The 23,004-nt window shown below is 48.6% G+C and overlaps 3 protein-coding genes across 3 annotated transcripts; 2 read left to right on the top strand and 1 right to left on the bottom strand.

Moving 5' to 3' along the window:
- Positions 1 to 118: 118 nt before the first annotated feature.
- Positions 119 to 3,566, top strand: LOC120642135 (annexin D7-like). Its single transcript, XM_039918549.1, has 5 exons — positions 119 to 407; positions 494 to 639; positions 771 to 989; positions 2,394 to 2,606; positions 3,103 to 3,566. The coding sequence occupies exons 1-5, from the start codon at positions 332 to 334 to the stop codon at positions 3,391 to 3,393; spliced, it is 945 nt and encodes a 314-aa protein (XP_039774483.1). The 5' UTR covers positions 119 to 331; the 3' UTR covers positions 3,394 to 3,566.
- Positions 3,567 to 5,433: 1,867 nt separating this feature from the next.
- On the bottom strand, positions 5,434 to 6,320 carry LOC120657735. Its single transcript, XM_039936158.1, has one exon. The coding sequence runs from the start codon at positions 6,299 to 6,301 to the stop codon at positions 5,744 to 5,746; it is 558 nt and encodes a 185-aa protein (XP_039792092.1). The 5' UTR covers positions 6,302 to 6,320; the 3' UTR covers positions 5,434 to 5,743.
- Positions 6,321 to 17,629: 11,309 nt separating this feature from the next.
- Positions 17,630 to 21,883, top strand: LOC120642126 (inactive TPR repeat-containing thioredoxin TTL3-like). Its single transcript, XM_039918539.1, has 6 exons — positions 17,630 to 18,747; positions 19,973 to 20,168; positions 20,272 to 20,450; positions 20,558 to 20,891; positions 21,015 to 21,167; positions 21,560 to 21,883. Exons 1-5 carry the CDS (start codon positions 17,843 to 17,845, stop codon positions 21,159 to 21,161), a joined length of 1,761 nt encoding a protein of 586 aa, XP_039774473.1. The 5' UTR covers positions 17,630 to 17,842; the 3' UTR covers positions 21,162 to 21,167; positions 21,560 to 21,883.
- The last annotated feature ends 1,121 nt before the right edge of the window (positions 21,884 to 23,004 follow it).

Here is a 23,004-nt window from a genome sequence, read left to right as displayed (position 1 = left end):
GCCAGCCACGGAGACGTACGCGTGGTGTCGTGGTGACCCTCCCCGCGGGCCCCGCACGCCACCCACTCCACGTCTCCGCGTTACTGCCGTTGCCCGGACGGACAGGCACCCCCCGATCGATCAGGCGCGGGCGCGCGGCACCCTCCGCGAACCCCTCCACTCCCCACAAAACCCCCCTCGCCTCTCTTGTCTCGGCGTCTGCTCCCCGCGCGCACCGCGGCACCCGCTGCTACACATTCCATTCCCTTCCCCCACCCATTCCCATCCCAGATCTCCACCGACGCAGCACAGAGATCGAGAGCGGAGCTCGCGGCAAACCCGAACCGACGCAATGGCGACGCTCACCGTCCCCGCCTCCGTCCCGCCCGTCGCCGAGGACTGCGAGCAGCTCCACAAGGCATTCGAAGGTCCCGCCCGCGCCCGCGCCCGCGCCCGCGCCCTCGCTGGCCGCACGAGACCACGGCTGACGCGCCTGTGCTTCCATTTGTCGCAGGCTGGGGCACCAACGAGAAGCTCATCATCTCCGTCCTGGCACACCGCGACGCCGCGCACCGCCGCGCGATCCGCCGCGCCTACGCCGAGAAGTACGGCAAGGAGCTGCTCCGCGCCCTCGGCGATGAGATCCACGGCAAGTTCGAGGTATTCTACTAGCCGATCGATCGATCCGAGCCGAGGCCGATCGCGGATAGGACCCAGCCAGATGCTAATTAATTACGTGGGGGGATAGATTCGCTGATTGATTGATTGGCCTGTGGCCCATGAATGCCCAGAGGGCGGTGATCCTGTGGACGCTGGACCCCGCGGAGAGGGATGCGGTGCTGGCGAGCGAGGAGGCTAAGAAGTGGCACCCCGGCGGCCGCGCGCTGGTGGAGATCGCGTGCGCGCGCACGCCCGCGCAGCTCTTCGCGGCCAGGCAGGCGTACCACGACCGCTTCAAGCGCTCGCTCGAGGAGGACGTCGCCGCACACGTCACCGGCGACTTCCGCAAGGTGAAGGCTCCGGATCTTATCACCATCTGATACTCCTGCTAATGGGGCGGGGCTTGATGGGTTTTTTGGGTGGGTTTTAATACGGGTACTATTGGATGGGTGGAAACGGGTGACACTATGAAATGGGTTGGGGCGGGTTCGGTTGACGACATAGATGGGTTGGGACGGGTTGGGGCGCTATGGTAGTAGATCGGCACGTAAGTCGCATATCATCTTCCATCGTGACTTCGGGTTGGGGCGGGTTGGGGCATTGGGCCGACGGGGTGGGTCGGGGCGGGTGGTAGTTAGGGCTCTTGAAATATGGGTAGGGGCGGATTTGGGGTGGGTTCAACCCCATTAGCAGGCGTACCATCTGATGTTTTCTTATTATCGGAAACCGTATCTGAGCTTATTATATAGAAACCGTGATAAGATCGAACTTATTGTATAGAGAACGCGTCTGTGTTTGTCTATATCTACTGAAAGTTATACAGACCAGCCGATGTGTTGCTTGTTATGTCTGTTTTGAAAATGATGTTTTGCTTCCGGTTCACAGTCTACAAACTCTTCATGCTCTTACCTCTGACAAGTCTAGTGCATAATGTGCATTATGAAGGAAAGTCATTTCTCACGCTGAGATGTTACGGATCTGATGATCCTGCCTGTTCATTTAACCGGTGATACTGTGCATATTGTCTTTTTTTTTTCTCATGCTGAGATGTTACGGATCTGATGATCCTGCTCACTTCAAATTTCTCATGCTGAGATGTTAATCATACCGTGCATACTGCTCAGTTTTCCGAACCATGGCAGGTTTTTCCATGTCAAAATGAGATACTGATTATTCATCGTGTTAACTTGCTAAAACATGATTGAAATTTAATTAGATTGATTGGACCAGTCAATGGTTGCCAACATGTACTTTATTAAGCTGGCTATGCTTTCTAAGTTTCTATTATTGTGGTTATTACTGAACTTCAACATTTATAAATGGATCTTGACATGCTTGTAGATATTATGACTATGATATTATTTGTTTTTTTGCAGAAACTCTTCATGGTTTTGGTTCTATGAGTAGTCTAGTGCTCATTGTGCATCCTGGTACATTTAGCTTTTCTTTCGTTTGTGTGTGTTTTCTAGACCTTGATATGGCCGTTTAGAAGCATGAAAATGATATAAAATGATCCCTCATTTTTTTTTAAAAAAAGAAAGAATATTAGATGATCTCAATTGAGAAGTGGCTGCTATCTGTCAAAATGATGTACTGAAAATTTGATTATTCGGTGGTTGTCAGCATGTCACTCTTCGATTCAGCTTGATGTATTTTCCGGTTTTTGTATACTGATTGACATCATTCCTATTTTGAGTAAATTAGAGCTGAAAGTTGGGAAAAGGGAGTTCTAAATAATTATTTCTTCGTTTCAGCTTTTGGTGCCTCTTGTAAGTGCATACCGCTATGATGGCCCAGAGGTGAACACTTCGCTGGCTCATTCTGAAGCCAAAATACTTCATGAGAATATTCACAAGAAGGCTTACAGTGATGAGGAGGTCATCAGGATTCTCACCACACGGAGCAAAGCTCAGCTACTTGCAACATTCAATAGCTACAGGGATCAGTTCGATCATCCAATCAACAAGGTAAATAACAATAGATGTGGTCTTGTTAGTACACTTATGTTTTCCATTCAATTTATGAAGGCATACACCACGCAAACAATGTTTATATGGTTTACCTAGGCCCCTCCTTTCGTGATTGATTTTTTTACTACAACTCGTTTGAGCTGCGTATATGGTATTAACATGGTCAAGAAATCAGTCAACTAGGTGAAAAAGGAGTTACCACTTATAAAACTTTGGCTCATACATCAACAGTCTCTGTTGTTTGCCCTGCATTCACCCTTGTACAACTTTGGTTCACTTGGCTCATACATCAACAGTCTCTGTTGTTTGCCCTCCATTCACCCTTGTACAGCTTTGGTTCACTCATCAACAGTCTGTTGTTTGCCCTGAATTCACCTATTTCTGCAAGATTCAAGTGCTTGTAGATTGCCAAAAGAGGAGGAACTGTTTACTGTTTCTTTTTTGTGAGATTGTTCAGTTGCTCATAATGTTGTTTGGTGCTCATTTCTAACAGGATCTAAAAGTTGATCCCAAGGATGAGTTCCTTGCAACCCTGCGAGCGATCATTCGTTGCTTCACTTGCCCTGACAGATACTTTGAGAAAGTCCTTCGATTGGCTCTTGGAGGCATGGGCACAGATGAGGATGATCTCACCAGGGTCATAACTACTCGCGCCGAGGTCGACCTGAAGCTGATTAAGGAGGCCTACCAGAAGAGGAACAGCGTGCCGCTGGAGCGTGCAGTTGCTAAAGATACAACCAGAGACTACGAGGATATTCTCCTCGCACTGTTAGGAGCAGAGTGAGGAGGCGTGTCTCAGCACCATCTCATGTGTTCCTCCTTGTCTAATGGGAAGATGAAACTGCATAAAAGTTCTGAACGCATGGTTGTGTTTCTGAACAATAATAAGTTCGTGACCTAGCCTGCATATATAGCAGTGCTCGTTAAATAAAAGATGTTTTCTTGATGGGCTTGCTACTGTTTCATAGTGTTTGGTTTGGTGGAAAATTGGTGCGATCCCTTGACACTGTGATTCGTTTCCATTTGATTTTGTTTGGTACGGATTTGCTGTATTCAGGTACCCTGTTAAGTGATTACAGTCCAATACAAAGTTGTTTACCTGCGAAAGCAAAGTGTATCAGGTCCCGTTTCGTATCTTACCGGCGGCGCTCAATTTTTCGAGGCCTATTCCAAGTCGTAGGAGCGACTGGGAGAAGGAGCCTCGCAGAAGGCTCGCTCAGTCTCTACCGCCATGGGCCGAATATATGTCAGTGTCACTCCTCCGCTTCCACCACCGCCGGCCGGGCTCCAGCTCCGTCCCGGCGCCTCCGCCCCGCTATCCTTCATCCCGGCGGGCAGTGCCCCGCCTCGCCGCCGCCGCCAAACAAAGTTCTATTATTCCGTTTGCGTTAGCATTGTGGTTTGCCAACCAGACGCCAGTACACCACCAGCTGCAATCAACACTCGGGGGTTGCGGGTTTGAAGCACGTGGCTGGGCTGTTCCCTTCATTATGTGGCTTTTGTACAGTTTTGCCAGTTCGTTTTTTTCTTTTTCTTTTTGTGAATTATGATTGCCCATTCCTGATGGCTAGACAAGAAGAAGCAAACTGAATGCTAATTGTTCATAAACTCTGACCCTAGGTGCATGCATCATTCAGCTGAATGATGCATGCACCAAGCTTCTCATTGCGCATGCATCATTCAGCTCTCATGCTAGCTTAGATCTGATGGTGCATTCAACTCATGATGAAATCCGGATGATGACGAGAGAAATATTCAGAGGTGCTTGACACGTTCAGCCTAGCCTGTCAGGTGCCATGGCACGTCACTTGTTGCGCAAACTGAGTGGCCGTCACTGGTTGCACAGGAAAGGGATCCGCTGCAGTTCGGCAGCCAGCAGTTGGGCCACTGACAGGTGGGCCTGCATGTGTGGGGCCCACGTGTCAGGGACACCACTGCAGGGCACTCAACTGCAGCGGATCTTGTTCCGGTTGCACAACCAGTCGGCCCTGTTTAGTTTCCAAAAATTTTCTACAGTACCCGGCACATCGAATTTTTGAACATATGCATAGAGCACTAAATTTAGTTGAAAAAATAACTAATGACACAATCTAACTGATTAGCACGAAACGAATCTTCTAAGCCTAATTAGTCCATAATTGAATATTAATTGTCAAATAACAACGAAAGTGCTACAATGTCAAAATCCAAAAAAATTCGCGAACTAAACAGGACCCCGTGCGAGCTTCTCTCCGCTCCATATCCACTCTTTGGGGATGCAATCAACCAATAGTGTTTTTCTCTCACACCAACCAGTACCAGCCACAGTCAGTCAGCAGTACTTTTTTTTCTCACAGCAAGCCGAACAGAGTGATCGTATTAGCTTTATTCTAAATTAAATTTGTCCAACTTTAACTAAAATTTATAGAAAAATATAATAATATTTACAATACAATTTTGTTCCATTGAATCCATAGTAATATATGTTTTGCTAATGCATATATTTATTGTAAATGTTGCTATATTTTTATTTAAATTTGTTTAGAAAATCTAATGTGACATGTAAAAAAACAGAGGGGTATTTGGATTACTTCGCGCGGCACATTTGGCTATCTTCGTCAGACGACACTGCTTGTACAAGAAATTATTTGTCAACCGCCGCCATATGAAGGTCCAGTCGCCCACGCGTCAGCGACTGCGACTACCCCATTTATCATCTTTCGCTTATACTACTACACTGCATCGCTTAACAAGCAAAAACAAGAGGGATTGAACCCCTTGGAGAACAGGTAAGCACTTCGCGATTCTTCTTTTATCATTTAAAATAGAACCTTATAACAACGAATTGGATGCAAGAGGTTAGAGAGGTCATAACTCTTTCCATTATTGTCCAAAAGAAGGCATTATGTAATTAAAAAAGTCAACTGAGCCAATCGGGAGTACTGATTTGCTTGCATGAGCATGATTAATTATCATATCTTTTGAAAACAACAAGCACTGCTGCCAGCCTGCCCTCGTGTTACACACCTGATCGATCAGGAAAGAACAAGATGCGCAGAGCACATGAGCGCAAGGGAATTACCAAAACCAGGTTACGTACCGTCCTTGAACAATCCATTAGCCTAGCCGGCCAAAGATGACCCAACGAGGGCTTACTACTCCATGGACAGATCTCCCCAGGAGGGGTCGAACTCCGGCGACCCGAGGTCCGTCAGCCCGTCGAACAAGCCCAGCGGCGGCGGCGCCGTCGCAGGCAGCGGCGCCGGAGCGTCGTCGGGGCTGCTGCAGCCGGCACCGCCGGCAGTACTATTGTTGGACGCCTCCGAACCGCGATGCCCATGCCGTTCACTACCAGAGCACCCCTGCCGCGCGCCGCCGGCGGCGGCGAAGGGACTGGCCGCGTTCACCCTGCGCGGCAGCGGGCGGAAGATGGCTGCTGCCGGGAAGCCGGTGAGCTCCTGCACCATGGCCCGGAAGTTGTTGACGTCCGTGGCCACCACGGTGGTCGAGGACCGGCGCGACTTCGACGCCCCGTGCTTCTTGCACTGGGCGCGCCGCAGCTGCACGGCGTCCGCGGCCGGGGGTACCGCTTGCTTGCCGGGCTGATGGCGAGACGCGAGCTGGAGCGAGCGGGGCGCGGCGCACGGCTGGTAGCCCGTGTTGGTGAGCGCGGTGCGTGCCGCCGCCGTGCGGTCTTGCTCGCACGGGAACATGGGCGCGAGATGGTGTGGAGCGAGATGGTGCGTGTGTAGACTGTAGAGTCGCCCCGGGGCATATATATATAAGCCAATCTGAATAGGAGTATTAATTATTGGAGTGTCATGATCGTCAAATTTGTTGGTATGGTAGAGTTATTACAAAGAGTGTCATGGGATGTGAGAGGAGTGCATCATCACTATGACACTTTATCGGTTCGGGTTACCTAGTTGACAGTTTTAGTAATTGTATCATCGGTTACCTATAGTTATCAGTCTTAGTAATTGTACCATGTATTATTATACTTCCCATTCAGACTGGCCTAAAATCATATGTGCATTTATTTGAGTCGTTTCGCAGGCTTAAATTAGCACCGCGTGTAAAGGCCCTGTTTGGTTCCACCTATCGCAAAAAGAGAATCTTGCATGCATAGAGTACTAAACGAAGTTTATTTACAAAACCTTTCCACGGATGAGTGTAACTTCCCGTGACAAAACTAATAACGATAATTAATCGATTATTAGTTATAGTAATGCTACAGTACTAGCCTCTAATCGTGTGGTCAAAGGTCTCATTAGATTCGTCTCACGAAGTAGAGAAAAGTTGTGAAGTTCGTTTTATAAATTACCTTTATTTAATACCCCTAATTATTAGTCAAAATTTGCAATACTTCCTATCGCAAACAAACCAAATAGGGCCAAACATACCATAAGCTGCAAATTGTCATCCGGTGTACTCCAGTTGCAGTGATGCCCATTCTGATGACCTAGCTAGCTAGTTGCCTGGTTCAAATCCTCGATCGCTCATCTGACGGGTTACTCATACTCACACTAATGACATTTTAGTCCCTGATTAAGATCGAGATCAGAGATTAGCATGTCGTGGTGGTTTTGACTCGAGTGATCGACGGCGCGGCATCGACCTATAGCCTGCCTTGTCTAGATGCGAGTGCTTTTGTGGCACAGTATATTATTGTTATCTTTAGCTGCCAGTGAATGAGGCGGTACTTGTGTAAATTAACAAGCGCAGGTGGTGAGCAGCACAGTGTAAATAAAGGTTAGTCCGTGGCAGACTAGCAGTGCTAAACAAGTCCTAAGAGAAGAAGCTTCGGCCCTCCCTAATAGACCCAGTCGCAAGAGCCAACCGGGCAGATCGGACGGTTGCGAAACAGCGCGACGAGCCTGTATATTTTTGCGTGTACTGTGACCTGTTCGTCTGGGTTGGACGCATGCGTCAGGTCGTCTTCCACCGCTTTTCGGTCGAGTAGGACGGACCGGAGCTCCACAGCCACAGCAAGCACTCAAGCAGCTCTCCTACTGCCTGCCCTTGCTTGCGCGGCAGTGCCTCCTTCAGTCTCGGTTTCTTGCCGCTTGGAACCTCCGTGACAAGGGAAGGCGAAGAGGGCTCGCCGGTCCTCTTCTCGGCGGATCCAAGAATCCGCGGTCGATCGTCGCCGGCGGATACGTACAATACAATGCGGTCGCGTTCACCCGAAACTTGGGGGGGACTCCACGTACGGCCAGGGGTGGTAAAGGGCCCAACATTTTGAACTAGAAAATCTAAGAATCGGGCCCTAAAAGGGCCGGGCTCTAAACATATGTATTTTTGAACTAAAAATTTTAAAATTTTAAGCGCTTTATTGGGCTGTGAAGAAGCCATTAGGGTCATGGCCCATTACCACCCCTACGTACGGCCGGCCATGTCAAAACCGGGTCAACTAACCAGCGCGTGACGCACGGCGGAATCTTTATATCGGGAGAATATAATCGTATCGTAACGTATCGGGTCTAAGGATTTTTTTAATTTCCAGCTGTGTGTGGGCGCATGTGAGTGTAATTATTCTTACTAAAAAAATCTTAGCACCTGTGCTGATTTGCTGTGCTGATCTGCTGAAACAACTCCTAACCGCCACGCCACAGTCTGCGGGACAGCGCGGGCGGGAGGACGGCGGGTCCGAGCGCGACCGGCGAGCCGTCCGTCCGTGAGTGACCATGCATGTCACAAGATGCACGCGGTGTCGGTGTCACTGTGTAACTAACCGGGGTGCTGGGCTCTTGACACTGCTAGCCACGGCGATAAGCATAGACACGCGCCGCACGCGCCTGAAAAATATGGGGCACGTGTGCTGCCGATTTCGGCAAAGGTGTGTGATGGTGTGCAAAGTTCTCACGTCTCTAGGATATGTTTTGAATGTGCAAAAGTTGAGTATCGTCATGTAGAATTTCTAGGTCAACCCACTGACCCCAAAACCCAATCCACAATTATTAGTAGGGGCCTAAAAGCCCTGTAGAGACAACTCAAAAGTAATATGGTGCAATACTAACTGGTTACCAAAAAAAAAGAGAAACGTAAGCCTTTTTGTTGCCCCCCCCCCCCCCCCCCCACACACACGTCCTGCCCTCCTCTAATCGATTCCGAGCGCCACCATGGTCCATGGCTTTCTCCGGTGTGGCCCTATCCGTGCTCTCTCGTCTAATGACACTCGCACCGGCCGGGGCGCGGCCAATGACACTCGCACCTCCCACGCCGGCGCAGCGGCGGCTCGGAGGTGAGGCCGGTAGCTGGAAGGAGCTGGTGGAGATCCATCATCTTCCTCCTCAACGGCGAGACGTACCTCGCTCGCGCCACCAAATCGCGCTGTGTCCGCGCCGCCCGATCGCACAGGCCGGGTCCCCGCCGCCCGTCGTTGCATTGACCTCAACCCTCATCCGTACTCAAGGTACCGCGCGCCATCCACTCTTCTTTATGCCCAGCAGCGTCCTTCCTCGATCAAGGCTGCTGTCAGACCCGTTCACCTAGCGGCATCCGTGATGTCGTGCTTGCAGGCTTGTTTATTCAATCGGCAGCAACAACGTTCACCCAGCAGCAACATGCCCTGCTACAGCGTTCACTTGGAAGCAGATGCAGCTATGCCTTTTGTGCATTTATCAAGTACACTATAGCTACTGATACTGGTTTTAGAATTATTTTGGGTCAAGCCAACCCAAAACCCAAAAAATAATTAAGTGGACAGTGTGGATCAGTTTTTGGATTAACTAAATATCAAGCCATCCACTTGCATCCTGAGTTGAGTTGGGCCATCCCCAACCAATGGTGTCTATAGGTGGTGTCTAAAAGAAAAAAAGAGAGTAAGAAACTGCCTATATACACTATCTCCCCAATGCATAGTTTCTATGATAAACGAAGAAAATAAATCTCATCTAACCCCCTCTCTTTTTTTCTCCTTGCCTTACCCTATCATTCTTCTCTCTTTCTTGGTTCTTGTGTAGACATGGTGTCTTGCATGAGAAATCGTATCTATCTTTCCCTTATTAACTCTCTTATCATATCACTAAATTACTTATGTGGCAGCCTCATTAATACTATGGACACCATCCTACTAGGAGGGCTGAGATGGTCTTAGTACTAAACTTTAGCATCTATTAGCAGTTATATCTTAGTTTTTTTACTTTTAGCTAAAATTTAGCCTGCCACATTAGCACTCCTATTTGATGAACTAGTGCTAAAATTTAGCATTTCTAGATATTAGATATTATCAATTGGACTTAAACAACCCTATACACACGGGCGAGCGAGAGAATAGGCTAGGGCTCAACTTTGTTTCTCTCTTTTTCGACTTAGGCCGTTTGTTTTGTTCTCAGTCTACTATATTAATACAAGAACAGCAAAACTTTTGCGGCTTTCTTTCAAAAAGAAAAAATATATACACACGGGCGAGCGAGAGAGGAAGAAGTGCACGTCGAGCGGGAGCGGTGCACGTGGAGCGTGGGCAGCCTGCTTTTTGAGGAAGCAAGTGTTCGTGTACTTTTTTTATGAAAAGTGTTCGTGTACTTGGCGCCTCGTGGCCTCGTGGGAGCGTCATGCGCTTTATTGTTTGCTCCACTTTGAGGAACCGGGAGATCCGAAATTAAGATAAGAACAAATGTGGCCACATTAGGATGTTGATATAAGTTTAGCTCTAGATATCCTAATGAAGCTAAATATGAGCTAGTAAGAACTAATCAAACGCTAATAAACCGCCTTCTCGGCGAAATGATGAAAACTCCTTAAAACCATAGTTTCATATATAAAAAAAACTCAAACGATGCACACGCATAGTGCATTCTTAGATGTACTTTGTATCAAAAGTTGGGATGCAAACTCAATTTAGAAAAAAATCAAACAAAAGTGACAAACTCAAAGTGATGAGGCATTTGTATATCGAATTTGTTACTTTTATATAATTTTTTTAAAATAGTTTTGTATCTCAACTTTTACCATAAAGTACTCTAATGATGTAATGTGGATGTGCATCATTTAAATTTTTTTGAATACTTGCATCTATACTTTTAAAAAGATTTTCACCTTTCTACCATGAAGCTCGTTGGCGCCTAATATTTCCCGTAAGTGGGCTAAAGTTTTGGATCCAACACCACCCTAGTTAACGACGGCTAAGCGTAGTTGTTTTACACCGTAGTTAACGGCGGCTAAGCGTAGTTGTTTTACACTAAGGTTCAGTGGTGACTTTCCTGTACGACCACATGGATTTGTGATGTCACGATCTGTACAAGTATACTCTATTGGGCAGTGGCGAAGCCAGCCCAAAAAATGACCTAGGGCGGAGTTCAACATCAAAATTTTCGCACGGCCAAAGTGATGCACCGAAGATTGCTGCCCGGTTGCAAGCGCCCGCGGCAGCGGTGCATGGGATCCGCTGACGCGGCTGGCGGGTGTCGAGTTGGGGTTGCAGGATGGACTGACGGACGGACGCGGAGCGCTATCGTGCAACGACAATAATGCATCGGCGTGAGTGCCTGAACGGGACTGCAGGTAGGGGAGTGGATGGTGAACTGCCAAAGTCGCCAGCGGCGTCTGGTGGCAAGAAGACGCATCGTTGGGCTGGGGCTAGGCTGAACCTCTTAAGAGGCTACAGCCCACTTGACCGGACGCCCCACGAGATCACGAAGTCCTCTCGTGCAGTGCTCCATTGGCCCAATCTGAGTCTCGCAACTCTTGGCAGTAGATGACCGTCGTCCTCACGTTTGGGGGAGGGGGGCGCCATCGCACCGTCATGAGCCCCGGTCGGAGTTGAGAACGGGGGGATATTGTCAGCACCCACGAACCGGAGGAAGCTTCTACTACTATGGACAGCCCCACCAGAAAGCCTAGTGTTAGTTTTGGTGGCAGCGAATGGGTTCGCTAGATGTGCCTGCGCGCACGTATCAAGCCCAACCCATATAAATGTAAGAGAGTCGCTGGTTAAAATACTGAGTGCATACGAGGAGTATCGAACAACTTATATGAACTCTTACTCTTTATTCAAGTAATTTGTCCTTTGAAAAGTTAATTCCTTGTTATCCTCTGTTCTTCTTATATTCCTCAGATCCATCCTATTTCTTGTTCTCCGCTACCTTTGTTGTTAACAGTATGCTCTAGATCTCATTTAGAAGCACATAGGGCGGCCGCCCGGGCTCGCGCTAGTGGTGGCTCCGCCACTGCTATTGGGTGTTTTCTGTACTTCCGTTGCTACTTAGCCGACAAAAGTACAAGGCGAAAGAAAAAGAAAACAAAGTGAATTCCTCAAAGTGGGCCATCTATTTGTGTTTTCTAGGCTTAAGTTTGCAGCACAATTTAAAGTGGGCCTGTATTTGTGGGCCGCACAGGCCTCAAACAAGTTGCGAAATGAACGGCCCGGCATAATAGTGGTTAGAGACCTTTTATGCGCAAGATTGATCGCTGACCAATTGGGCGAACCTGTTCACATACGAGGAAATATATAAGATACCTTTGTAAAAAAAAAGATATAAGATACCATTTAGCAAATAAATAGCTAGTTCAATTAAATATATATCAAATACATATAGAGTTGTGATGCAAAATAAAATCTATTGGAACTAGATAACAATAAATACATATTTTAGAGTATATGTTAGAATATTTAATAGGTGAAAGAGAGCGTGAGATAAATAATTATAATTATTATGTATAAATATTACTTTTATGTTAATTCTAATTATCACGTAAGTTCACGGGTTGATAGACTAGTTGTACTAAACTGTAAACTTTGTCATTCCACCTTGGACAACATTATTCTGCAAACCCCACGTCAGACCATTGGCTGATAAATTAGTATGGTTTAATTTTCGCAAGGCAGGTTATAAGGCTATTTCTAGCGGGAAGTTTTGCGGAGCATTTTTATTAATTAGCATGTCATATAGGATTTTTTTATGACATGGCATCAAATATAACAAGAGAGAGATGAAACTAGTTTCATCTAGATAAAACCTACACAGATACCAACGACTCTTATTGAGTCATAAAATTAAATGCTATTTGGAGCCTATCAAACTGCACTATGAAATTATCCATTGCAGAGATAGTTTCAAACACTTTTATTTCTTTGTTGCTTATGTGGCTACCTCGAAAACAATAATATGAAACACTCCATTGGGATTAGTTTAGTCCCACGATATGATCTGAAAACAGTAAGTTAGTAATAAAGAACAAGAATTTATTCAAACAACACGTGACATGGTCATGCCTAATTGTCTATCAATATACACTGCTAGAAATATGCTTAGTACTGGGATGGCAAGATTAGTACCGGTTGGGCTGACCGGTACCGCCTGGCCGGTATTAACTGGGGGACTGTTTGGTATCGCTCGCAGCAACCGGTACTAAACGTGCCATCCAGAAAAATAAAAAAAATATTGCTAACTCCCAAAACATGATGATTCGAACCCATGACCTCCAACCTCACGCATTGCTTCCTTGCTATCCCCACTATGCATCACATGTGACTAATGTGTGAGATGCTTTCCTTTTGAACCAACCCGTGGAGGACCATTTAGTACTGGGCCAAGCCACCGGCCGGTACTAAATGTCGCATTCTAGTACCGGTCGGTGTTAACGGCCGGTATTAAATGTCCGCGCCATTTTAGTACCAGTCGGTAACACCAACCGGTACTAAAATGCCACACTTAGTACCGGCCGGTGGTTTGACTCGGTACTAAATTAGTTCTGGGGGCTTTCAAAATTGGACCCGGTACTAAAGTGGCGTCGAGGCAACTTTAGTACGGACCAAAGCATGACCGGTACTAACAGTTGGGGACGAATGAGCTATTTTCTTGTAGTGATATCATGTTTGTGGCCTTGTTCTTTTCTTGTATATAATTGCCTCCGCATGATCAATGTCATCTCATACGGTTCAGAGGGTGATGAGGTACAGCTACACCATTGTGCGGCCAGGCTCGGTATCAGTACGTAGAACTAACATTCGTTGTACGGTACACAGCAGCTCGACAGACACGGCGATTTGGACTCCCAAACCACCTGGTATGGTCTAGTTTTTTATTATTATTCTCAAAGGTCGCCTGCAGATGACGGGGACGGCACATCTGAAGCCTATAATAATTAATAATTTGTTTTTTTAGAGGGAGATAGGCATTTTATTTCTTTAATGTAAAACGTTTACATCCATGTATACAGGAGGGGAGCTAAGTCACACATGTCGGCCTGCTCCAAATTGACAAGCATGCTTAGCAAGATAATGGGTCTCTCTATTGAAATCCCTATCTTCATGTGCGAATCTCACAAAATCAAAATTCTTTGATCCCTGAAGGATCATTATATTAGCACATCAACAACTAAACAGTATTATGCCACTTTTATCCTTCGGACGGCACAGCAGAGATGAGAGATCAATGGCACGCTGCAAAGCCTGCAGGGCCCAACAACCCTCTGCGTGGACGGTTGGCCACGGCACGGCAGAGACGAACCTGGTCGGTATCGGGCACCTGTCTAGACGCGCTTGCTCTGTTTCCTGGCCACTGGCGGACCCAAAGGGTGGCCAGGGTATGACGTGACATACCCTAAGTCAGCCTTCTTTTACTCTAATGACTTCTTTAATTTAGATTTGATAAAATTCAAATTACAACTTAACAATTATATTGGTGATAGTAGACATGGGAACAACTTCAAATGTCTGACCAATCATGATTATCTCTCAGTTAAGCTAGTTCAAATTGAGATAAATAAGATTTATGATATGGTTTATAATCTTTTATAATTGGTCATTGATTTTAGCAAAAATTAAGCTAAGAAATAAGATGAGAGATAGTCTTTTGGATGATTGTCTACACACATTCATCAAGCGAGATATCTTCTTCGAGTGGATGAAGATGATATAATTAATACTTCATGGACTTTAATGTTGAAGCATAAATGAATTGTCCACCTCTTCCCATCAGCTTAAGGTTTTGGGTTGAATTGGTTGGTACATGCAACTCAATATGGTAGGCCGGGCCAGAGGTCTCTATCGGTGTTTTACTGCCAAGCTCTCCGAGGTATATTTTGAGGAGATTGTTTGTAGGCACGGACTCGTCGATATCAGAACGCGATGGTGCAAGGAACACAAAAATTTAGACAGGTTCAGACCGTCATACCATACATTCTGTGTGGTCGTTTGTATTGTCTTAGGTGTTGAGATGTTTTGGAAGGATCCCTGCCCGCTCTTATATAGTCTGCGAGGACAGGGTTATATAGAAAGTACTAGCCGAGTACTACTAGAGTCCTACTACAACGAGGTCAAGTAGTTTCCATGTACATCAACTAGTCCTACTGCCGTACGAGTAGTTATAAGAGAGGTAAGGTGTATTCATGTGCTATTCCTTACTCTATAATATTCCACGTCTGTGAGCAGTCCCGCTGCCTGGGTCTGACAGTCTCGAGTTCGAACCTCAGTAGGTGCGATTAAATAAAATAATTGCAACCGACTCTTATTTTCACGTTTGAGGCATAGCAGAGCCTACACGCGAGGGAGAGTGTTAAAGTATAAGTGAATTGCCCACCTCTTCCCATCAATTTAATCTTTTGAGTTGAATTGATTGATGCATACAACTTAATAGTTAAGAAGCGTAAGCCTGATAAGAAGAAATTAGGTAATTTCTTTGAACTATTATAGGTTTGTAAACTTATTTTATGTTTTTTTAGGACTTAGTGTGCTTCTACTACTTATATTGTAATCTATGTAAGTATTGAATCTAAGTGCTTATATACCGAATTGCTCGTGAAATTTTTTGTTGTGTATCGATTTTTTTAAATTATACCGAATACCGAATACCGAATTATATGTTGAAGTTTTGACATGGCATACCCTAAGTTCCAATCCTACGTCCGTCACTATTCCCAGCGACATGCCCGCGTAGACGTGTACGCGCACGTGCGGGTACCCACACACGACACGGCCCGTTTGATCGGACGTCGCTGTTCCCAACTAATGATAGCCGTTCATGATGATTGATGAACACGCTGGGATCAGATTTGGTAGCTAAAGCCGGTCGTCCGGAATACGGCGAGACGAGGGTAAACGGAAAGTAGTATTAGAAATGTGCTCGTACTAACAATGACTACCAAGGCCACTTTCCCGTTTCCCCGTCCCTTCCCCTTGCTACAGTCAGGAGCTCAGGCGATGGGCGATTTCGGTGCCCCGGTCTCGATTCGCCGCTTCCCCCTCCTCTCCGGCGTCCTCGTCGGCGCCGGAGAGGGAGGGGAAGCTCAATCGGCCGGTGGGCTTGTATAGTTTCTCTGTCTTAGCTTAGTTAGCTGCTAGGGTTAGGGTTAGGGTGGAGTGGCGCCTCTGCGATGTGCGCTGCTTCTTTTGCTGCTCTGGGGCGCCGGTGGAGTTGAAGGCCATGGTGGAGCTGGCAGGTGCGTCGGCGACACTTGCTTCTTCCTCTTCGTTGGCGGTCCATGGAGCTTTTGGTGTCTCCGTTGTTTCTTCTCCGGCTCCGGCGACGACAGCGTGAGTTTGTATCTCCTGGTCTTTTGTGAAAGGGTGGGAGCTCCAGTCATCCCTCTGGGTATGTGGCTTGTCTCCGTTGCTGGGTTCCTTGGTGGCGGTGGACTTCTCTTCCGGTCGCTGGTCTTCTGGCTGGCGACGGCGGATTTCTTCTTCCTCCCCCTTTCGGTCAAGGTGATGGCCGATACTCGTTCATCGAATTTGATTCGCTTGGTGGAGTTCTGGGCGATGTCTCATGTGGCGCTTCCAATGCTTGGAGTCCCATGCCGGGAGGGGAGGTGGATCTGGACCGATGCGGTGGTAGCGACGGCGAACTGGAGACCGGAGAGGAGGAAGATGACGATGCGTCCGGAGGACTCATTTGTAATTTTTTTTTCTTTGGGGGCCAGTTTGTAAAAGGGAGGGTGTACTGTGCTGATATCTATTTTTAATATATCTTCCCTTTCGTAAAAAAATGTGCTCGTACTAGATAGTACTTAGTTTAGAACAAATTAATTAAGCGATATGAGCATGTATCATGCGCGCCTGATTCGGGAAAGCTGTGCCCATGTGTCTGGCACGTCCAACACGTTTTGGGCCGGCCGGGTCGGTGCATGAACAGACAATAATGGAGGGGCCGGGGTACACCAAACCTACATGCCCGACCAGGAATGTGTGACGTGCCGTCGAGTCAGTCAGCGCGCTTCGGCCGGCACCAGTTCGGTCGTCCAGCTTGCGCGTGTGCTAGCTATTCATACGTGCAGACCATGCTGCTGCCAAAGTTGTTGTCGTCGTTTTAGCTGGTGATGGATTCAGATTTCATCAAAAACAAAGAGGCCTAATAAACGAGGAAACGAGGATTATTTGACAATATGATCGTGGTATCTCTTCAATCAGCTAGGTAGGCAGGTTGATCGTGGTATGTCTTTCAGTATTGGAATATTGGATCTTGTAATCAGACGATTGATGGGTAGCTAGCTAGCAAGGAAGAACGTGGTAGCTGGCTACACCTTTCCAAAAAAGAATAAAAGGAGAGACCCTGATTCACGGTGGACTCTGAACACGCAGAAACTAAACTAAACGAAAAAGAAAACTTCTGACAAAGAGACAGCTGCCTCCCTGCCTATTTCCAACAGCAGGTAGTATGGCTCCTGAACATTCTCTCATTGGTCAAATGGTTCGTGCTTAACCTACGCGCACGTACTCAAAGTTGCCCACACTATTATTGGCCACCATCTGGTAGTGGTAGTGACCTCCTGCTTTGCCTAGCGCTTCTTCATTGCGGCGTGCTTCTTTGTTTGAACACAAAAACGATGATATTGCAAATACGGTCCAAATCGAATGCCACAATAACTAAAAACTAGACGTTTGACCTAACCCCAAGCCATTCACAATATGAATGCCCTAACCAACCAACCCAATGGTCCATGCCTCCATGGCTCCATGGCGATGAATGAAGACGACTACTCCAAAAAAAAAAGAAGAGACCCAAAAAAAGATTGAAAATTGAAGAAGAAACTGAGAACCTGCTTACAGGGGCCCACGCGCCACCAGCGCCAGAAAAAAACACTAGGGGGTTTCTTGTAATATCTTGAGATTAAAACCCCCGTGCTTCCCACATTCCCACCCCCGAGTCCGGAACCCGTCATCGTTCGTTCGTTGCCAGCCAGGAGCCAACGGCCACCAGCCCAGCACACCCCTCCCCTTCCCATCTTTGGCCTTCCCCTCCCTCGCCTTCCCCACGCGCGCACGACGGGAACGACCGCGGGGGCGCGCGGCCGTGAACGTCGCCACCGTCGCCATGACGGAGTCGCGCGACCCGCCCACCGGCTGCGCCATGTTCGGCATCTACAGCGGCATGTTCCGCCGCCGCCGGACCGCCTCCATGACCTCCCTCCACCGGACCAACGGCACCTCGCCCGCCGCCTCCGACGCCGAGACCGAGAACGAGGCCACAGCGGCTCCGGCCGCGCAGGCGATCCCGGCGCGCCGGAAGCCCGCCGTCAGCCACGACTCCTCCCTCGTGCGCCGGCATAGCACCCTTCCCGTGCCGGCGCAGAACGGCGCCGGGGCCCGCGCCGCGCCGCCGGCGAACGAAAGGGGCAGGCCCGTCGCCAAGGCGGCGAACGGCGTCGGCGGAGCGAGGGCCTCGGCGGAGCCGGCGTCGGAGTACACCGGCATGGCCGCGGAGCTCGACAAGATGATCCTCGACCACCAGAGGGTCAAGGGCACCACGCAGCTGGTGCGCGCCACCTCCGGCAACATGATGCTGCACCGCAACCTCGGCAACCTCAACGCCGGCGCCGGCGGCGCGTCGGCGCGCAGCTCGGTGGAGCGCGGCGCGAAGATGGCCAATGAGCGGAAGGCGCCCAACGGGTACGCGTTCTCGGGCATGGGCAACATTGTCAAGGAGGCCAAGCCGGCGGGGGGCGACCTGTGCCGGGCGCTGTCGCACCGCACGGACCCCGAGAAGCTCAAGGAGATGGGCAACGAGGAATACCGGCAGGGGCATTACACGGAGGCGGTGGCGCTCTACGACCAGGCCATCATGATGGACGCGAGGCGGCCGGCGTACTGGAGCAACAAGGCGGCCGCCCTCGCCGCGCTCGGGCGGCTCATCGAGGCCGTCGGCGACTGCAAGGAGGCTGTCCGGATCGATCCGTCCTACGAGCGCGCTCACCACCGGCTTGGCGGCTTGTATCTCAGGTACGTCGGACATCCTGTCGATTTTCGGATCAAACGCGTTAGAGATCATTTCGTCATTCATTTCCCTCACTGGTCCTTAAGATGGGTTGAATTGTTCATCACCAAATTTGTATCATGACAGTGCATGCATCATGCCTATTTTTATCTGATAATTCTTGCATACGATTTTGTATTAGCATCAGGTATTTTCTTTGAAACAGCTCGGTTAAGTATTTAATGCTGCTACAACATTATTGAACTGGGGAATCTGATTTGAAGTACCAGGCGATCTAGTCTCTGCGTAGCAGATGCCTGCATTTCTTTTATTTCTCCTTTTCTTTGGCGAGCATTGGTTGTTGAACTCAACCACGCACGTTCGAACGTTCCATCAGGGCGATTTATATGACGCACTCATATATTTTTTTGTATTGCATAGTTTGACCTTGCGTGTTAATTATCTTAAAACGAACTGCGGTCGGTGTTAATATTGTTTGTATAGTATATTAATTGTTCATGACAACAAAAAAGCCACATTAGCACTACTGGACGAAGGTTGCTAATGTGAAAATGTGGACTTTACGCAGTGCACTGGCCTTATTAAAAATACTCATGTGAATCGCAATTTGTAACACCCAGCCATGCATTAATACTTATTAACTAAAATGAAGTAGGTAATGGAGTATCTACTTCTGCATCACCATCCCCTTTTGTTTTAGGATGCCACTAGCTTTTGCCCCTAAGATAAGCAATAAGCAATAACAACCACTTGATGATTAGAGCATACCATAATTTTTATTCTACATGTGCTCCTTGGGAACGTACTCTAGGTCATTGGATCAGCAGGTCAAGCAGAGCCATCTGCCTTAGTTTATGCTAGCAGTTTGTAAGATTCACATTGATGATTGGTGCTTTGAATAGCTTATCACTTCTTCACCAAGCATGCTTACACCTCCTTTTCAAGTTCATGATTGCACTAATTCAAAGCTGTCAGAGAACAAGTCTTTGCTTCATAAACTCTACTCAGCAACTTTTTTGGGGTGTCACTAGGTATCAGATGCCAACCATTGAATTTACTTCATAGTTCATATAAAATCGTAGCAATCGGTTAGATATGTATGAAATTGTTTACCGTCACTAGCTTCAGATAGGATATTTCTAAAAAAAAATCGAAAGATTCGGATGGAATAGAATTAATGGACTGTCAAACAGTTTATGATACTCATCAATTTGTTTGTATGCTGATCAGATTAGGAGAACCTGACAGAGCCATCTACCACTTCAAGCAATCGTCCAAGGAATCGACGGGCGCCGACGTTTGTCGCGCGCAGTCGGTGAAGAGCCGCATCGCCAAGAGCAGCGACGCCCGCAGGCTCAAGAACTGGATCACGGCGCTCCAGGAAGCGCAGGCCGCCGTGTCCGACGGCGCCGACTGCGCTCCGCAGGTCAGCGCGCGCGCCCGCCACGACACGTGCCATCGCGGCATGAACGCCACCATGCATCCTGACGCACGTTTCCTCTGTCACGATGAACTCCTGGCCCCGCCAGGTGCTGGCGTTGCAAGCCGAGGCGCTGCTAAGGCTACAGCGGCACGACGAAGCGGACGCGGTGCTCACCGGCGGCGGCGCGCCGAGGTTCGGCGTCGACGAGTCGACCAAGTTCTTCGGCACCTTCGGCCATGCCTACGTCCTCATCGTGAGAACTCAGGTCGACATGGCTGCAGGGAGGTCTGTCTGTTCGATTCATTCCCGCTCCACCGCCAGATCGTGCACGAACGCACCAAGAGGAATGGCACGCCTGACACACTTGGGTTCTCGTGACCACGCCACGGCAGGTTCAACGACGCCGTGGTGACGGCGCAGACGGCGTGCCAGCTGGACCCGAGCAACCGGGAGGTCACGAGCGTGCAGAGGCGGGCCAAGGCGGCCGCCGCGGCGCGGCTGCGCGGCAACGACCTCTTCAAGGCGGCCAGGTTCGCCGAGGCGTGCCACGCCTACGGCGGGGGCCTCGACAGGGAGCCCGGCAACGCCGTGCTGCTCTGCAACCGCGCCGCATGCCACGCCAAGCTCGGGCGGCACGAGAAGGCCGTCGAGGACTGCAGCGCCGCGCTTGCCGTGCGCCCGTCGTACAGCAAGGCGCGGCTCCGCCGGGCCGACTGCAACGTCAAGGTGCGCCGTCCTGCTGCGGTTCTGCAACCTAATTCTCCCCGTGTGCAGAACGTTTCTCATTGCAAGAGAGCAGACGTGTGATCTCATCTTGCCACTGTCTTTTTTGTGTTGTCATGTGTTCAGCTGGAGAGATGGGAAGCGTCCTTGAGAGATTACCAGGTGCTGATCCAAGAGCTCCCGGAGAATGAGGACGTCAAGAAGGCTCTCTCTGAGGTCGAAGCCAAGCTCAAGAGCCAAAGGAATGGTGAAGTAGCAAGACCTCAGCACTGACGTCATGTAACTACAGAAACCCTTGCCCAGTTCTCATTGCAATTCGATTCTGCATCTAAACAGGGGGAAATATTTGAAACAGTCTACAGAATATAAGACTTACCAACCAAACAGACTTCTGCAGATGTTTATACATCTAAACAGAAAAAAATATGAATCAATTACACACTGGTTTTCCTTGGAGTAATGATTCAAGTGTCGGTCCTAACAAACTCGAGTGCTCTTTATCTACTTTATTAATTTTAACTAGTTAGGTGCTAGGGCACCATTAGATGGTCACGCGTAGATAAACAAATGAGGAGTGGTTTGAAAATTAGGCAGATACCTTGCCTGCTTACCTCTTCTTCAGAACAAAGCACTGGCATGTTGATCATAACATAATCTACTCTCCTATGCAGGTTTCTTTATACTGTCGGCTACCGGAGAAATCAACCGAAACGTCTGAAGAGTGGACAAGTCTTTGGGCAAGACAACTTTGCACGCACAGCTGAGCAGTTTGTTATACCAAATCTGCATGCATTTTTTGTTCACCGTACACCAAATTACAAAGAGAATCAAGTAACGGAACTGTACATAATACTTGCTCCAAAGTGATGTATAGTTAGTGGATGAATTTGTTTGGTTCCTCGCGAAAAGAAAGTTGATTTATTTGGTTGTGCCCTTGTGTTGTGGATGACTAATACCCTGGATTTCTGAAGATTCAGTTTGGTTCTGAAACTTAACATAATGAAGGCTGTGCTCTAAAAAGGAATGATCATCTCAAAAGGAAAACGGGTGGCTCTTCCAGTGAGCAAGACCCTCGTTGCTGCAACTACAATGTGGATAACATCTGCATGCATGAATTTGTAGCCTTCGGTGACAAACTGACAATGGCACAATGCTGTATACTGCAACGCGTTGTTTAACTGCTCTCTTTTATTTTCGTCTGGCAGTTTCAGATCGAAATCTTTGAGCAACAATTGGAACAGTCACTTTGATATCTGAAAAACAAAGCCTAACCTTGATCCGTATGACCGACTGGCCGTATGTATTTTTTTTCTTTTTACAGCAGGACAAGGTACCACATTCTTCCCAATCTCCGACGCACCGGGCCAGTCCTCATGCCTCTGTTATTCTTCCTCCGGTACACGAGGCTGTTGTCTTGTTGACAGACATACCTTCCTCTTCCTGCAGCCATATGGACCAGAGCTCGCACGATGAGGACGTGGGCGTGGCCGAATAAGGTGGAACTAAGTACTCGGTCGACGCTTCGACGCCGAACCTCGGCGCGCCGGCGCCGCAGAACACCGCGTCCGCTTCGTCGTGCCGACGTGCCGTTGTAGCCTCAGCAGTGCCTCGGCTCGCAACGCCAGCACGGCACACCTACCAGAGTTCATCATGGCAGACACGCATCACGGCATCAGAATTGTCGTCGCGGACCTGTGGAGAGCAGTCGGAGTCGGCGCCGTCGGACACGGCGGCGTCCTGCGCTTCCTGGAGCACGGCGATCCAGTTCTTGAGCCTGCGCGCGTCGTTGCTCTTGGCGATACGGCTCTTCACCGTCGCCGTCATTGGTGACCATCTCCGTGAGCGCGCCCCGAGCTCCGTTCTCCCGCTCCCGCGCCTTGGAGAGCCTGTGCGCGATCCCCGACCTAAAGTCTGAAGCTGTATCCCCGACCTACCGGCATTCGTGGAGGGGTCCAACTTCGCCGCCGCCGTAGCCGGCGAGTCCGAAATTTTGCACACACCACCCCCTAAACTAGATCGCGATTCGAGTTTTTACACTTACCCCCCAAAATTGGATCGCTATTACTAATCTCGATCCAAATATTTGTCATAATACCTCCTGGATTTTGCAAATTAG

The sequence above is a fragment of the Panicum virgatum genome, chromosome 1K (genome assembly GCF_016808335.1).
Source record: "Panicum virgatum strain AP13 chromosome 1K, P.virgatum_v5, whole genome shotgun sequence".
In the NCBI taxonomy this organism is placed as follows: Eukaryota; Viridiplantae; Streptophyta; class Magnoliopsida; order Poales; family Poaceae; genus Panicum; species Panicum virgatum.
The sequence above is the reverse complement of the archived record's forward strand: the minus strand, read 5'-3'. Positions and strand labels throughout refer to the sequence as shown.